The sequence below is a fragment of the Acinonyx jubatus genome, chromosome E1 (genome assembly GCF_027475565.1).
Source record: "Acinonyx jubatus isolate Ajub_Pintada_27869175 chromosome E1, VMU_Ajub_asm_v1.0, whole genome shotgun sequence".
NCBI lineage: Eukaryota > Metazoa > Chordata > Mammalia > Carnivora > Felidae > Acinonyx > Acinonyx jubatus.
Genome location: NC_069397.1, coordinates 1,679,467 through 1,695,577, shown reverse-complemented (window position 1 = coordinate 1,695,577; position 16,111 = coordinate 1,679,467). Strand labels below are relative to the sequence as shown.

Here is a 16,111-nt window from a genome sequence, read left to right as displayed (position 1 = left end):
CTTCCCGGGCCGAACCGCGGCCCGAGCGCACGCCTCCCCCTTCCCTCCCGCACGTGGCACTGGGGCCCCACGCCTTCGCCCCACCCGCCTCCCGGCTCCTTCCTGCGGCCTCATCCCCACTGCACCTGCCTGTAGTTTCCGGAGCTCCGTCCCCCAGCTGCTGGGAAGGGGAGGTGTTGGAGAAGGAAGGGCAGGGCCACACCAGGACGCCTGGAGGGCCTGGGAGCCGCCGCTTCAGCTGCACAGGAGAGAAGGCCTGGGCTCAGAGGGGCCATCACTCGTTCCGCCGGTGACAGCACAGGAAGAGGCGTAGGGGAGCCCCTGTGGGAACGGTTAAGGGTACAGGCTTCAGGGCAGGAAGAACTGGGCCCGCATCCTGGGCTTGTCATCACCTAGGCGACCTTCTCAAGTCTTATCGCTTCTCCGGGCCTCAGTGGCCCCAGCTGGGAAATGGGAATGATTCTTCCATAAATGGCTGGCTGCAGAGATGTAGTGGGTGATTTATAGATTTGGGGCGCGTCCGCCGTTTGCCACACGCCGCCCTAGCAAGTGCTCGGTGGCCACGTGTGCCAGGGGTCAGCACATCAAGCAGTTACAGGCCGTTTGTATCACCGCACAAAGTTCCACAGGCCAGCGCCACTGCAGAGGGAAGAGAGACAACACAGGCATACTTAGCGGTAGAAAGGTCCCGTTCCAGACCGTGGCCATAAAGCCAACATTGCAGTAAAGTGACTCACATGAATGTTTGGGCTTCCCGGGGCACGTAGCAGTTAGGTCCACATTCTTGGTCTCTTTTACTTTGACGCACCAAGAAGCTGTTTCCGGTTAAACATTGTTGCGGCTGCTGGGTTTCATTGCTCTGTATTAACACAGGCATACGTGCCATTAAATCCTAACATCATAAAAAAAGGTTATGTTTACACTACACTGTAATCTATTCAGCGTGCAATAGTATTGTGTCTACCGACAACAACAAAAAATCAACATACATACCTTAATTAAAAAAATATAGGGGCGCCTGGGTGGCACAGTCGGTTAAGCGTCCGACTTCAGCCAGGTCACGATCTCGCGGTCCGTGAGTTCGAGCCCCGTGTCGGGCTCTGGGCTGATGGCTCAGGGCCTGGAGCCTGTTTCCGATTCTGTGTCTCCCTCTCGCTCTGCCCCTCGCCCGTTCATGCTCTGTCTCTCTCTGTCCCAAAAATAAATAAAACGTTGAAAAAAATTAAAAAAAAAATATATTGCCAGGGCGTTTGGCTGGCTCAGTCGGAGAAACATGTGACTCTTGATCTCAGAGTTGTGAGTTCGAGCCCCACGCTGGGTATACAGATTACTTAAATGAACTTAAAAAAATTGGTTTTTTAATTTTTTTTAAATAAAAAATATTGCTAAAAATTGCTACACGTTACTCGAGCCTTTGGTGAGTCAGAATCGATCACTGATCACCACTGCAAATATAAGGATGAAGAATTTGAAATATCGTAAGAATTACCAAAATGTGACCCAAAGTGAACAACAAATGTTGTTGGAAAAATGGCACCAACAGACTTGCTTGACACAGGGTTGCCGCAAACCTCCCATTTTTTTAAAAAATATGCTTGGGGCGCCTGGGTGGCTCAGTTGGTCGGGCGTCCGACTTCGGCTCAGGTCATGATCTCGAGGTTCGTGAGTTCGAGCCCCACGTCGGGCTCTGTGCTGACAGCTTCGGAGCCTGGAGCCTGCTTCGATTTCTGGGTCTCTTTCTCTCTCTGCCCCTCCCCCACCCACGCTCTGTCTCTACCAAAAAATGAATAAATGTTAAAAAAATTAAAAAAATATATGCTAAAACTAGGCCTGCCTGTAAATGCTATGAGTGTGGCACACATTGGGTTGAAGAAGGTCACCTCCCAGGGCAGGTGGGGAGGAGGCGATAATGGGTATACAGAGAGAGTTCTCCACGTGAATTGGTAGCATTTCTCTCTCTCTCTCTTTTAATGTTTATTTTGAGAGAGAGGGAGAGAGAATCCCAAGCAGGCTCCGTGCTGCCAGTGCGGAGCTCGACTCGGGAGATGGTGACCTGAGCTGAAATGGAGAGTCTGACGCTTAACCGACTGAACCACTCAGGCGCCCCGTGTAATTTCTCTCTTAAGCTGAGTGGTCGGTCGATGAAGTTGTAATATACATATTCCTATCTCTTTCTGTATCCGAACTACTTTGCAATTAGAGAAAAAGTTGAGCATAGATCCTGGCTTTCCGCCCGTGATGTCCCTCAGCCTCGGTCTTGGAACTGACCACAGGAGCGGGGAGAAACGAGCTGGGGGTGGGGCAGGGCAAGCAGTTTAGGAAGGCTTTCTGGAAGAGGGGGCATGATGGTGGATGACAGCCTGGAGGGAGGGGAGGCTCGCCACCTGGCTCCCGGCCTTTGAATCCAGCCCTCCTTTCCTCTGAAGAAGCCCCCATCACAGGAGAAATCCTCCCCCTCCCACATCCAACGGTCCCCTGGTACTAATTGGCATTCTGCTAATTAGCCTCATTGTCAGCCTAAGTGCCTCCTTCCCTGGGGGACTTTTACCTCATTAACTGTGGAGGAGGGCGGTGGGGGCGGCAGCTGTCCTGTGGTGGGCTGGGGCTGGTGGGTTTCTGCACCACACTGCTGGTCCCTCAGCACCACCCCTGAACCCCACATTAGTCCTGGAGTTTCTCGAATGGAGGCCACCATAGTGCGGGGGGCAAGCAGCGGGCTTGGAACCAGAAGAGGTGGCCCTAGACCCGGCAAGAGAAGGAATCCAGGCTCCCAAGGTGGGCGGGAGGTCCTGACGGCCCCTGGGCCCGTACGAGATGTTCATCCATCTCCGAGGGGTCCTATAAGTTGTTTTATTTTTAATATTTTAACTTTCCTTGAAGCCCGATCCAGGGCTTTCTCTACCACATCATCTCTAAGTTTTTATTACGGACAGTCTCTTATACAAAAGACAATATGAACCCTCATGTATCCATATGTCCCCCCCCTTTTTTTTTTTTAATGTTTGGGGCCAAGCAGCTCTTTATTGATTTCGTTTGTCCTCGGAGGGGGGGGGGTCTTTTTTTTAATATCTCAAGAAACCACTAAACTCTAGGTTAATTGACAGAATGCTTCCATAGGAGCCATGCAAACAGTGAGCATGACTCTGAGGACCGGGACAATTCTGCAGTGTATTCAGGTTCTAGCAGTTACTGTTAAAGGAACCTGAGGAAAACAAGTTCAGCAGGTCAGCCTCTCTGGAAGCCATCAGATGTGAAGATCTGCACAGAATGTGTCTGATTCACAACCGGAATAAACCAACCTGGGGATCCTTTATAATTCGTGTGTGTGTGTGTATGGGGCTAGGGGTCACTATTACTATTCTGTGGAGGCGGAGATTAGGGTCACTGTACATTGAATTTCTCCAGCTTCAGTAATTATGAGCACAGGGGGTCAGTCCTGTTTCTCTGCACTTTTCACCTTCCAGATTGCACTGCCTTTTGAGGTTTGAGGGCTATCCTATCCTTGTGGTCTTCATTTGCTCATTCATTGATTCAGTAGCTCCCCCCCCCCCTTTTTAAAAATATTTATTGAAAGAGAGAGACAGAGAGAGAGAGAGAGAGAGAGAGAGTGAGCACAACCTGGGTAGGGCCAGAGGGAGACAGAGTGAGAGAGAATCCCAAGCAGCCTCCGCACTCCGATGAGGGGTTCCAACTCATGAACTGTGAGAACATGACCTGAGCGGGAATCAAGAGTCAGCCACTTAACCGACTGAGCCACCCAGGTGCCCGAATTCCGTATCCCTTATTAAACACTGCCTATGAGTCGGGCATAAGTAAACTTATCAAAGACCTAGTATATGCCAAGTGCTTTACATATCTAATTTTACTTTATTAATCTCCCTATTATCTCTAAGTCTCTGAGAGATTAATGACCTGTCCAAAGCACTAACTTCAAATCGTTTTTTCCCTCCTCTCCCATGGTTTTGATCTTGCATGAGTGCCTGCGCAGATAACAGAGGGCTTCATTCACTTACATGATACGGAACCTCTAATGGGTGCCAAGACCTGTACTGAACAAGGCTGACATGACTGCTGCCTTTAAGGAGATTCAACAGACACTTAAAAGTGTCAAAGGTGAGCATGCATTGAAGCCAGGCAGCTAAAACAGAAGAGCTAAACTCAGCCCTAGTGGGTCAGGGAAGGCTTCCTGGAGGAGGTGACTTAGACACACGTAGGACAAAGCAAAACGCAGTGAGAGTGGGCATGGCCCGAATATTCCAGAGAGAAGAAACAGCGGGTGCACAAGCTGCAGGAGGGTCTGTTGCGTTCTGGCCACTGTGAGTAGATTTCAACATGGCTAGAATATATGAGACTGAATGGTGGAGTGGTGAAAAACAAGGCAGGAGAAGCAGGCAGAATCTTGAAGTTCTTTGGTGCCGTACTGTATTCAAAAGACAGAGGGGAGGGGTGCAGCGAAGGGTCTCAAACATGAGTGACATCAGATGTGAGTTTCAGAAAAATCACTGTGGGTATGGAAAATTGACTTAAGAGGGTCCAGGCAGGGAGACCAAGCAAGTGGCTTTAAAGAGTAATGGGGGTAAGTGGGGATTGTGGCTTGGACAAGGGCAACGACAAGGTAAATAGGAGGGGAGGGGAGCAAAACTGGATGTGCATACGAATGGGCCAAAGAGAAGTGTCCGGAAAGGAGGATGTTAACCCCTATCCAGGGACTTTTCATTCTAACTCTCCTAAATGATGTTTGCATGAAGACCGCTGGCGGAGTCTTTCAGAGACAATACTGTTGCTGGAAGTGATCTCGGGGATCAAACTGCCTTCCTCCTCAACTTCACAGTTAAAGAAAAGCCCAGAGAAGCAAAGCAGCTTACTCAAGGTCACACAGCACGACAGTGGCGGAACACGACTCCTCCTTCTTTTCACAGCATCACCCCGCCTCCCGTGAGGCTAATGGCTAGGGGTGCTGTGCCAACACCAGACCCAAGGTGACCCGCGCACGATTTGAAGAGGTTGGACGTGGGTTCCTCCTCCTCTCCCTACTACCCCTTCCCCCACCCGCGGCTCCAGCGATCAATGAATAATTGTTGAAACAGCTCCTTTGCGCAGAACGAGGGGTGCAGAGACAAAGGGGTGCGGTAGGATTCCCCGTCCCCTCTGAGGTCCCCCAGCCTGGGAAGGGGGTAAAGGGCACTCCGGAGGCAGCCGGCACCCCCGCCCAACTCCCACGTGGTTTCTCCAGCCAGATTCCCACCCTGAGGCCCCTCCCTCGGCGGCTCCACTGTTGCCATGGCAATCAGGTGGGTGGACAGCCCATCCTATCTAGAGGCCGTCCAGCCCTCGCGTGGGGAGTTACCATAACAACCCCCCTAGTAATAGGGGGGCTAGGTCCCGCCCCCCTTCCCCCGCAAATTGAGGTGGGTGGCTTGATTGGCAGCTGGCACGCGAAAGAGGAGGAAAAGGGAAGGAAGAGCGTCGAAGGAGAGCGAAGGAGGAAATGCGGGAGAGAGAGGGCAAAACACAGGGGAAGGGAAGGAAACGCGTGTGCGCACGCGCACCGGCCGGTGGGCGCGCTCCGCGGCCGCCCGGCCACCGCCCACTTCTCCTCGCCCGGCTCGCGCGGTCGGTCGGTCCTCGCGCGCGCCTTGCGCTCCCTCTCTCTGCTGCGCCTGCGCGCAGGTGTCGGCGCCTAGGGGGAGGGGAACCCGGCGCGCTCGCGTCACGTTCCCTCGTCCACCCTCCCGGAGCGCGGCCGCTCCGCGCCTGCGCAGGAGAGTCGGGAGGCTCGGGTTGCGGACCGGGCGCCAGCTCCTGTCAGTCGGTGGGTCGGTCCTCCCGCCGGCCCTCCCCCTCCGCGTCCTCCGGGGGAGGCGCGGCGGAGTCCGCCCCCGGGATCCCCCCCGATGGGGGAGAAGCGGCGACGGCGGCAGCGGAATAACCGAGCCGGCGCGTGAGCGGCCCCGGGGGCCGGCTGCCCGCGGAGGCCATGGGCGACCCAGCCCCCGCCCGCAGCCTGGACGACATCGACCTGTCCGCCCTGCGGGTGAGCGCGCCGCCCCCAGTCTCGCCCCGGTTCCTGCCCCCGCCGCCGGGGAGCGGCGCGGCCGCGCGCCTCACGTGCCCCCCGGGGCGCCCCCCGCCGCGGGGCCCCCGCCCTTGGCTTCCCCCCTGTCCGTGCACGCGCTGCGGATTCCGGGAGCCAGGTCGGTCCCCGCCCTGTGCTGCCCCGCCCCCACGCTCCCCCGCCGCCTCGGCCGGCACTCGGGCCCCGGACCCCTTCCCCCACCCCGCTTCCCCCAGACCTCGCCCCGCCACCTGCACGGTGGTGCCGGCGGTGCCCCTCCCTGGCCCCGTCCCCGCTCTCGGCCTCTTTCCAGCCTCGCCCCTGCTCGCGTCTCCTTCCTCCTCCTCCCCTTTCTCGGCGCCTCGGATTTTGACTTTGCAACTGCCTCGACAGCCTCCCCCTCCTCGCCCTTCCTCCTCCTCGCCCGCCCCTGAATGGCACGTCCTCCCTGGCCGGAATTTCAGCCTTTCCGTCTGCACCCCGCGCCCCCCGCGGCCGCCGTGGTCCCCGTGCGCGGCTCTCCCTACGCCTGGTCTCGCGTTTCGAGTGCAGCAGCCCAGAACCAGGCATTTCCGGCCTCAGGGTCCCCGCATATTACATTACCAACTCTGCAGCGGTGTGGGGCTGGAGCCGAGACAAGTGCAGGGGGGAGGGGGGACGCGCTGGTTCCCTAAAGAAACCCAGGCTCGGGCTGGGGAGAGGATGTTTCTGTGCATGTACACACACATGCGTGTGGTTGGTGGGGAGGTCGGGATGGCAGCGGGCATGTCTGCGTGTGCTGGAGGGAAGGGGGAGGTGATGGGGTCTCCAGGGAGGGGCTAACCAGAAAAGGGCACGTGCACGCCCTCATTTGGGAGCTCGTCGGCCGCGTTTGTTCTGCTCGCAGCGCTGGCTTAAGGAGCAACTTAGTGATCTCAAGGTGAACACTCCAGACCGCCACCCAGGTGCGCTTACTGTCCGGTGTCCTTCCGGCTTCCTCAACAGGCCCAGGTGTGCGGAGCGCAGGATTTCCCCTCTCGGGGTTGGGCTTCTCAGGAGGCCCGGGTTTGGTGTCTGGCTTTGGAGTTCGCCGGGGAACGTGGCCAGTAGTGGGAAAAGGCGGTCAACCACACGGGTGCCCCGGATACGCCCGGAGGGGAGAGGGGAATTGAGGAGAGCAGAGTCATGTCGTTAATTGGGTCTCTCTAGGTGACACAGTTTCTCTCGACATTCAGGTCATAATTTGTTTGGTGCAATGTTGGGCCAGTTCAGTGTTCTCTCCTGCCTTGCTGGAGAGAAGGTGATGAACGGTTGCTCAGGAGGGAGACTAAGTATTGGATTTCATTCCGTGTGTGTGTGTGTTGGCCGGCAGAGGGTTTGAAGGCTTTAGGAGGGAACTTCTGAGGGTCAGTTTGAACTGGGATACTCAGCTGATACCCAGGTGGAGTAGGACAAGGTGCAGTTGCAAGCCCCCCGTAACGGGCTGTGCCCTAGGATGAACCCCCATCTTCCCTCCCCACCTTGGTTATTGATTAACTCTGGCCACAGGCTCCCGTGGCTGCGGGGACTGACATGCAAGAAACACCGGGAGGGTCCAAACCGTGACCTTTGGTTTCTTCCCTGTGGGACTCTGCTTGGGCTTCTCTTTTCCTTTGGCCTCTTGGTAGTTTGGCCTGGACCCCTAGCCTGGGATTTCCAGCCACTCTGCAAATCTGACCTTGGACGTGGCATTTCCCTTCTGGATTTCTCTGCTAGAAGCCACGCTAGCCTCCTGCCTGATTCTCCTCTCCTTCCTCTCAGGAGAGGCCTCACACCTGCTCGAGGTGCTTTCTTGCCTCCTGCTTAAGGAAGTGCTCCCCTCCCCCTCCCACCCCACTACTCCAGGGCAGGAGGGGGAGGGGGCTTTCTTTGAAATGCAGCTAGAGAGGGCCGGCCTTCTCGTCGCTGACCTTTTCTCAGTGCCTGCCCCCTCCGCCCTACCTCCTGGAGAGCGAGCACCCCACCTCCTGGAGAGCGAGCGGCTGTGGGTGGCTCATCTCTTGTTTTGTCCCTGTTTTCCAGTGACAAACGGCGACCCGGAGAATTAGCGGCGACACCTGGTCTGCACCATCTTGTGTTGGGGGCCCGGGGAGGGGCTGGGAGAGGACCACGTCCAGCCCTTTTGAGCGGGCCTGGAGGGCCCGGGTTGTCTCTCTCTGGTTTCAAGCTAAGGCGTGGTTCGCAGCTGGTGCTGAGAGTAACAGTCTGGCGTAGGGGAAGGTCGGCCTGCCCGCACTCCCAGCACCGCGGGGAGAGGCCAGTGGACCCGCTCCGGGGTGACCTCGGGCTCCACGGGCTCGCTGGACCTCTCTGACACCCCGTTTCCCTACCAGCCTAGGGGCTTCCTCACTCACTGAGTCACCTTGGCCCCCGACTGGCAGCAAAGAGCCTTTTCTCCCAGCTCTACGTGGAGACAGTAATGGTGCCAAAGTCGAGAGTTGCTGCCAGAGTTCTGCGCGTTAAGTCCCGGGTCCAGCTCCCGGCACAGGGGGCCCGTGTGGCGGCCCTTACCATCGTTGCTGTCATCAGACAGCAGTCACAGCAGCCTCCCAGCACAGCTGTATCTGGACTAACGCTCCTTGGCCTGCTTTATTTTTACGCAGGTTTTATATAGCGTTCGTTCCCTTAGTCGGCTTTTACCGTCCTTCATCACGTTCATCGTCATCAGCTGACATGCACATTTGTTTTTATCGACAGGTTCAGCGAGAGCTAGGATTTTTGACTGTTTTGCTCATCTTTGCCTTTCCGGGGCCTGTTTTGCACATAAGGGGGGTTCAGTGTTTGTTGAATAAACGTGTATTCCAACAAGTGACGGTCCCCTAGCACAATGCTCGCTCAGAGAAAGCATTCAATAAATGTCACGCTTGTTAGGGTTCCTCTTGCCCCTCTCTTGGAGACACACAATTAAGAACATCTTTGCTGAGTTGTTTTTGGAATCAGACTTTGTCTGGTGGTGCACAGAGTTCTGGAAGCTTCCATCCGAGTGATGCCCTTGGAGTAAAATTAGGATCTGCCAAGAGAAAATATGGGCCTCTTGCCTCAGACCCTCTCCGTGTCCAAGCTTGGTTATGTTCCAGGAGAATCTTCTGACTTGTGGCTCTTGGCTTCTCGCAAAGGGTAGAAATCAGTAAAGTGGACGGGATGAGGGAGGAGCAGCCCCCAGGCTGACCTCTTCCCTTTCTGCGTTGCTCCTTGTGGGTGACCCACCTCCCAAATCAAACAGCTTCTCTTTCCCGTGCGGCCAGCTGGAAGTTTCAGACGGCAGGGTCCTTGGAACTCTGGAGCCGCCCCCCGTGTCGCTGGGTTGAAACAACGTCACGGAGCCCAGTGAAGAGGGACTGGTTGATGGGTGGTAATGCTGCCAGAGGTGTTCTTTTTCGGATGATTTTGTGTCGTCGTGTCTCTCCTTCCCCTTCTCTCTGCGCGAGGCTGTGGGGCCGGCGCCCTGGGAGAGTGGCGGCTCCGGGCACGTGTTCCCGGGGGGACCCGCCCGTGTTCCGATGTGCCAGCTGCCCAGACGCTGGCGGTGGGTGCCCCAGGCACACCGACCCCCTGCAGCCCCAAGTAACGTGAGTAGTGACTCTTTCCCTGGAAAACTGCAGGGGGAGGCGGTGCCGCTTGAGCCCACGCAGGGGAGGCCACAGAGAGCTTGGCTGGAGCCAGGTGTTCGGCCACTGCCCCCTTCCTGCCGTGGACAGGACGGGACAGGTTGTGGGCAGCGGGAGGGGCGGCAGCACCCCCCTCACACTCGCCCCAGGAGCTCAGTCAACGCCCGGATCTCGCACCCGGCCTCTGTTCCTTTCACCTTTGGACAGCTTGATACGTACAGTGTCCTCCCGTCATTTGGGGGACGAGACGGCAGGAAGTATGTGGGACGCCCTTTATAGGCTTGTCCCCGGGCATCGGTCTATGAATGAGGAATGTGGTAATCTCTCAACCCAGAAACATCAAACAGCTCTGGGGCCAGAGAGCATCTCCAGAAGCCGTCCAAGAGTTGGCCTGACTAACGGTGCCGTCTCCAAAGTTGTACAGGACCTTCCTGCCGCAGTCACCGAGCGTTGGCGGGCACCAGGTTCCAGGTGCTCCGGGAAGGGTGTGACATCGGCCTTGGGGCTGCACTCAGCTGTTGACTCAGAGCTCTGGGGGCATTCAGCCTAGACATGCTTCCACAGGCTCAGGCTCCCCCTTTCTTTTTGTTTCCTTTAAAGTGTATTTATTTATTTTGAGAGAGAGGGAGGCTGAGGATCCCAAGCAGATTCCACACTGGCAGCAGAGAGCCTGACGCGGGGCGTGAGCTCACGAGCCGTGAGATCGTGACCAGAGTCGAAGTCAGACGTGCAACCCACTGAGCCACCCAGGCGCCCCAAAGCTCCCCCTTTCTTAACTGTTACTGCTTTCCTCAGTATCTTGGAATCCTCAAGGTCTGAAAGTTTTTGTCAATTCTGATTCCCGGGGATTCTACTCATTTTCTCTTGTCCCGTGTTTGGTCATCTTGAGTCTCAAGTCCTTTCTCTTCCCCAAGCATCTCCTTTACATCCCCGACTCCCTCAGTCTCTTCCTACGTTTAAGGAATAGAATGAAAAGTAACCAGGTTAATAAGTCGACTTTCAGACCGTTTCCTGAATGCGCACGGAATATAGGAACATTAGAAACTTTACTTGGTGAAAGCAGTGAGCCCTGGCCACACCCACGTTCCCTTCTCTTCCATCCTGTCCTTCCTGCTGGTCTCCTCACCAGCCGGTCCTTGACTTGAGTCTGGGGTTCTGCCATCTACAGGAAGCACCTCCAGAGGCTAATTGAGGGGGTTCTTGAGGGTTTTTGTTCTTTAGAAGGGTAGGGAATGTGAGGGAGGAGAAAAGGTCTGGAATTATACTGGCCCTGGGAGCCCCTGGAGATTTAGTCTGGTGTCCAGGCAGCCTGAGGATGTACTTGCTAACTGTGGGGGAGGTTTCTTGTTTTGTTTGAGGAAAGATCTAGAACTAGGCACAGAGGTCACATTGAGGCACAAGGTAGACGTGGCTTTGCTACAGTCTAGGAGTGGGGAGAGGCATTAACAAAATGGCCATGTACGTAGTTACGCACGTGCGTCATCACAAACCACGATAAAGGCCGTGGCAGAGAACTTTAGCGGGCCGCGAGAGCATATGACAAGAATCTTTCTTACTTTTCGTAAGACGAAAGTGTTTGGTGGTTGATTGAGGGACCGACAGGTCCCAGGTCAGAAAAGCGAGCTGGCAGCACCGAGAAGGAATAGGGGGCACCAGCGGGAGGAGTTTGGTGATGGCCGGAGTTGGGAGACCCTGGAACGGGGCAGTTCTTCGGGCGGAACGTTCGGTTGACAGCTGAGGGCCTGGGGCCTCCAGGCTTCGTTTCCACAAGGATTTCTTCTGAGCCTTCCCGGGGGGGGGGGGGGGGGAGAAGTTTGTTCTGAAGGGTTAGGGCACGTATATGGGATGGGCCCGTGACTCCTAGGACCCTCGTGTTTGTTTATTGAGGGAGGATCTCTGCGTGCTGTGTTTGTGTGTGTGTGAACTACGAGTGAGCGTGCCTGTTGTCTACAGCAGGCGTGTGAGGGTTGTCCCTAGATGTGTGATTTTAGGTTGGTGACAGTGGTGCAGACTCGAGGTGAACAATGTGATGTTGCGACGTATGTACTCTCGGTGAAATGATCACCACCGTCCGGTAATTAGTGTTTCCGTCTTCTCGCGCAGTCACCTGTAGGGGAGGGGAGGGTGTCCCCAGTTGCAGTGAGCTGAGCGGTGTCTGGGGCTGGAAGGTGGAGGCGTCCCCCAGAAATGGGCATGGACAGGCCCAGCCCCGGGCCTCGCTCCGGCCGGCCGTGGGAAGTGGGGTTCTCCCCGTTAGTAGACCCTGTGTATAAAGAGACGAGGTTCTCAGCTGACCCTGTGTGCCAGTGAAGGGTGAGTGGGGTGCGCAGGGGGAGTGTTCCCGACTCTGCGTGTCGCCAACGGAAAGGGCTGGGGCAGCCGCAGTGCGGGGAGGGCGGCGGGCCGGGCTGCGGAAGGGGCCGCGGCCTCTGGAGAGAGATGGCGAGGACAGAACCGAGGAGACCGTGCCCAGGAAAGATGGAGATGGCGGGCAGGGGAGGGGGCCGGAAGGCCTCGGACTCCCCGGGAAGCGTCCCCACGGCAGGAGGACCTGCCTTCCAGGGGTGTTTGGGCGTCACTGTCACTGTATCCTGGAACCTCTAACGGCATCAGCGTGTGGGGCCAGTGTCTGCAGCACGGGGGACACTGGTCCCTCCGCCCAGGTTGCCCATAGTGCCTCTTGTGAACCTGGTGTGGGCTCGGGAAGGCACAGCTTTCTGCCGTGAAGTCCCTCCTTCGCTGCCTTCTGGGTGGAGAGAGGGACGTAGGCAGTAAATGACTTCTGCATGGCACACGCCTCCCCTGACAGCTTTTATTCGTCTGCCAGCACACCTCCGAAGGTAAAATGGGCAGGCTCCAAGCCAGACCGGCAGGAAGAAGATTCTCGTGTTCTCTCTTTACCACCCACCCGCTCTTTCTCTCAAGGCGCATTTGTGAGAAGGTGGCTGAAGCGTGTGTCGTACTCGGTTCTTAATTCTGAGCGGCTCAGGAGAGAGTCTTCGAGAAAAGAGGCAGGGGCGCTCCAGAGCCCAGGCGTCAGCGGCAGGAGCGGGTGCCCACGGTGTCTGGGAGAGGAGGCTAGCGCATTTCTCTTTCCTCTCCCGACTTTCTCTTTTCCAGCGTTTTAAATTGTTTTACCTAACAGAGGGCAAGTGTGTGTGTCAGAGCACGGGAGGGGCAGAGAGAGAGAGAGAGAGAATCTCAAGCAGGCTCCGTGCTCAGCGTGGAGCCCCACACGGGGCTCGATCCCACCCCCTGAGATCACGACCGGAGCCAAAATCGAGAGTCGGTCCCTCAACCGACTGGGACACCCAGGCGCCCTCCTCTCTGGTCTTTCTGTTCTCCACCTGTTGCCTCGAAGACAGAGGTGCGTGCGAATGTCCTCTCAGATTGCAGAGGGAGGAAGGCAGCCTTCCTAGGGTGTGCTCTGGGGGAGAACGACCCCCTGGGGGTGGGTGAGTGGCGGGGGACAGAGCAGTGACGGGGACAGGTGGGGGAAGCCGAAGGACAGGGCTGCCGTCCGCTTCCCGCTGCCCCTGGACCTTAGGACAGCACAGCTTGATGGGCTGGGCTGGTCTCACCACGGCTTGGAGACCCTCTGGCCTCGACGGGTTCTTCACACTGGAACCCCCCTGGGCCCACGTGTCCCACAGCCCTGGGTTGGGGGAAGGGACAGCATGTGGCTCCGAGGCTTGTCGGTTCCCTTGTCCCTAGACCCCCACATGCTCCTTTCTCTTACTTCGGTTCGGAGCTCAGGCTGTTCCAGTACGAGTCCTTTATACCTGGGCGTGGGGTCGCTGCAGAAGGGGTGTGGGTGAGACCGGGAAGCAGTCCTCGCAGCGCAGTTGGTTCTCTCCTCGTGTAATCTCACCGTCCCTCCCAGAGCCCTTGGGAGTGGGCGACTCTCTCCTCGTCCCCCGCCCCGGGGGAACACGCCAGGGCTCACGGAAGGGAGTCTGCGGACCTCTCTGGGGCTGGACGGCCAGTAAACGGCGGATTCCGGGGTGGGACTCGGGTCTGACTCACTGCGGAGCCCGAGCGTGTTGGCTCCTGTGCCGTTGGCTGCCTGCTCCGGGAGGCAGGGCCTGGCGGTGCGTGGGGGAGAGAGGGCCCTGTGTGGCCCACGTCCTAGGCCGTGTGCTTTCAGAGTTGTGTTTCCTCCTGACTTTCATCATGAACGCGTGGGTGCAGCGAGTAGGCCTCGCGACCTCTCTTGGGAGCACACCGCTGTCCCTGTGTCTGTGCTCACGCTGTTCGGAGGCTCAGGGAGTGTGGCCCGTGTCGTGGACGGAGGCAGCCTGCGCGAGGACTGCCTGCAGCCGTTGAGGGGCACGCGGTCCGGATCTGTGTCTCGACAGAGCACAGGCTCTGTTCCTAGATGTGGGGCGTGTTTTGAGAAGCAGGAGTGGGGCGCCAGCCCGAGTCTCTGGGGGCTGCGGGGGGCTGGCATTGGCGGGCACGTGCCAGCAGTGCTGGCTTCCCGGGGCCTGTGCCCGGAACAGGCGGAGATTCGTGGGTGCCGGGCTGCCGGGCGGAGCAGTGACGACAGGAGGGAAGGACACTCCCGGGAATCCAGAAGATTGGGTTCGGAGGAGAGTAGACGGACTCAGAGAGGCCTGTCCTTCAGCAGGAAGAGAGGAGGACTCTCACTCCTGCCTTAAAAATGTTTTTTATCACAGCTAAACAGGCACAAAATGGAGCATTTTAGCCGTGTTAAGCGCGCAGTGCAGCCGTCCCCAGTGCCCATGTCCACACCCGTCTGTCCCCATGAAACGTGAACCCCAGCCCAGGACCCACCATTCCTGCGTGTGCGGAGTGGAGCTGGCCTGACGCAGCAGGTGCCTCACTGGTTGAGTCGGGAGAGCTGACCCCTCGCCCGCCCGCCTCCCAGGAGGCACCAGGCCTGACACGGATACGCGCCAAGTGGTGCAGGAATCAGTGGCGGACGAGGCAGCGGGAAGAGAAGCCAAGGGTCTCTCTCCAGTCGTCAGTGCTTCTGGCCGCCTCCCGCTTTCCGGCTCGGCCTGGACCCACCGTGGCGCCCGTACCGGCTCCGACTCCTCATCCTGGGGGCCCAGGGCAGGGGCTGGAGGAAGGTGGGAAGGCCATTCGGGGGACGACGGTAACAAAACGGGGCAGCGTCTCTGCGCGTGTTAAAGGGGAGGAAGAAACCTGCCCTGTGATGGTCCCGTGGGCCCTGCACCTCGCCGTTTGTGGGGGGTGGCCCGCGGGGGGTGCCGCTCTGCCCGGGGGCTCGGTTCCACACACCTGTGTTCGCACAGCGCCAGCAACCTTTCTGGGTGCCCAAGGCTCGGACGTGGACGTAGGGATGATTCGAGTGTCGGGTGGTGTATTCCGAGGTCTCTTCGGAGGGGGGATGGGCCGTAGGAAACCCTGAGCGGCCCTTGAGGCCCCTTTGATGACAGCCTCCTGGGCCTCCTGGAGCCCGGGCAGGCCGTGTCCCCGGTGTGGTGTCCACACACTAGACTCGGAGGGTGACGCAGAGTCGAGTTGGGTTTCTCAGAGTAGAGGTGGCCGGCACGGAGGGCTGCCCCGCTCCCTGGCCTTCCCTTTTCCACTCCACGTGCGGCGGCGTCATTGGCCTTCAAGGGGAGATGGAGGTGGGCTTGGCAGTCAGGTCACCCGGGAGGGCGGAGAGCCCCTCGGCACACGGAGGCCTGCCTCGCGGGTCAGCGTCCAGGTCGCAGAGGCCTCTGGCGGCCGGTGGGCATGGTGACTTAGGTCCACCTCTCAGGGCTTTGTCCCCAGATCACCAGTCTTTGTGCCGGATCCCAAAGACAGATGGACGTTTTCTCTGCCTTCTGTGCACGACCTAGACGAGGCCACACCTACTCCAACCCCTTTCAGGGTCTGCCCAGAGTGCCCTCGCGCTCCCGTCTAAAGCCCCCTCTTACGTCGAGCCGGGTGTGAGTGGGGGTTGGTGCTCTTCCTTGAACCCAGCCTGTCGTGCCCAGCCCTGGTGCTCAGAGTTTGAGTGAAGGAATGCTCCCGTCGCTCACTCCTGGGGACACCGCTCGCCTTGGGTCTTACCCTGCTGTCCGGCATGGCGCTCTCCCTGGATGTGCTCGTCCGCACCGTTCGCTGATGAGAGTGAGAAGTCACCTAAGTGCTTGCGTGTAAAGCAGAGCCCCCACGGGTCATCTCACATCGGTCCAGGTGCCCGTGGGAGGCCAGGGGCTCAGAGCTCGCTAGCTCGGACCTCCAGCGCTGCTCGCTGACCATGGTGCTGCGTTGCCCGGCCCCGTCTAAGTCGGGGGCTCTAAGTCGGGGGCTCGTGCGCGCTTGGCGGGCCCAGGGTCGCAGCCTCCTCACGTTGGGTAGACTTGACGGGCCCAGGGTCGCAGCCTCCTCACGTTGGGTAGACTTGACGTCTCCCTGGCTGCTGACCCCGGGGGGCCAGTGGAGCTCC

General features: G+C 58.1%; 1 protein-coding gene and 1 long non-coding RNA gene across 13 annotated transcripts in view; one reads left to right on the top strand and one right to left on the bottom strand.

The window, feature by feature from the left end:
• Positions 1-152: 152 nt before the first annotated feature.
• On the bottom strand, positions 153-5,586 carry LOC128313528 (uncharacterized). The gene is made up of 3 exons (XR_008294383.1): positions 4,866-5,586; positions 738-859; positions 153-639 (listed from the first exon to the last, which is right to left on the bottom strand). It is a non-coding gene; the product is annotated as an uncharacterized LOC128313528 (long non-coding RNA).
• A 308-nt stretch (positions 5,587-5,894) lies between these two features.
• The window catches only part of MINK1 (misshapen like kinase 1), a 42,304-nt gene continuing 32,087 nt past the window's right edge, over positions 5,895-16,111 (top strand). For all 12 annotated transcript variants that reach the window (XR_008294382.1, XM_027047657.2, XM_027047659.2 and 9 more), the window contains exon 1: positions 5,895-6,034. Coding sequence is in view for 11 of the 12 variants with exons in the window: in XM_027047657.2 (XP_026903458.2) it covers positions 5,978-6,034 (57 nt within the window). In the remaining variant the exon portion in view is untranslated. The remainder of the gene's footprint in view (positions 6,035-16,111) is intronic.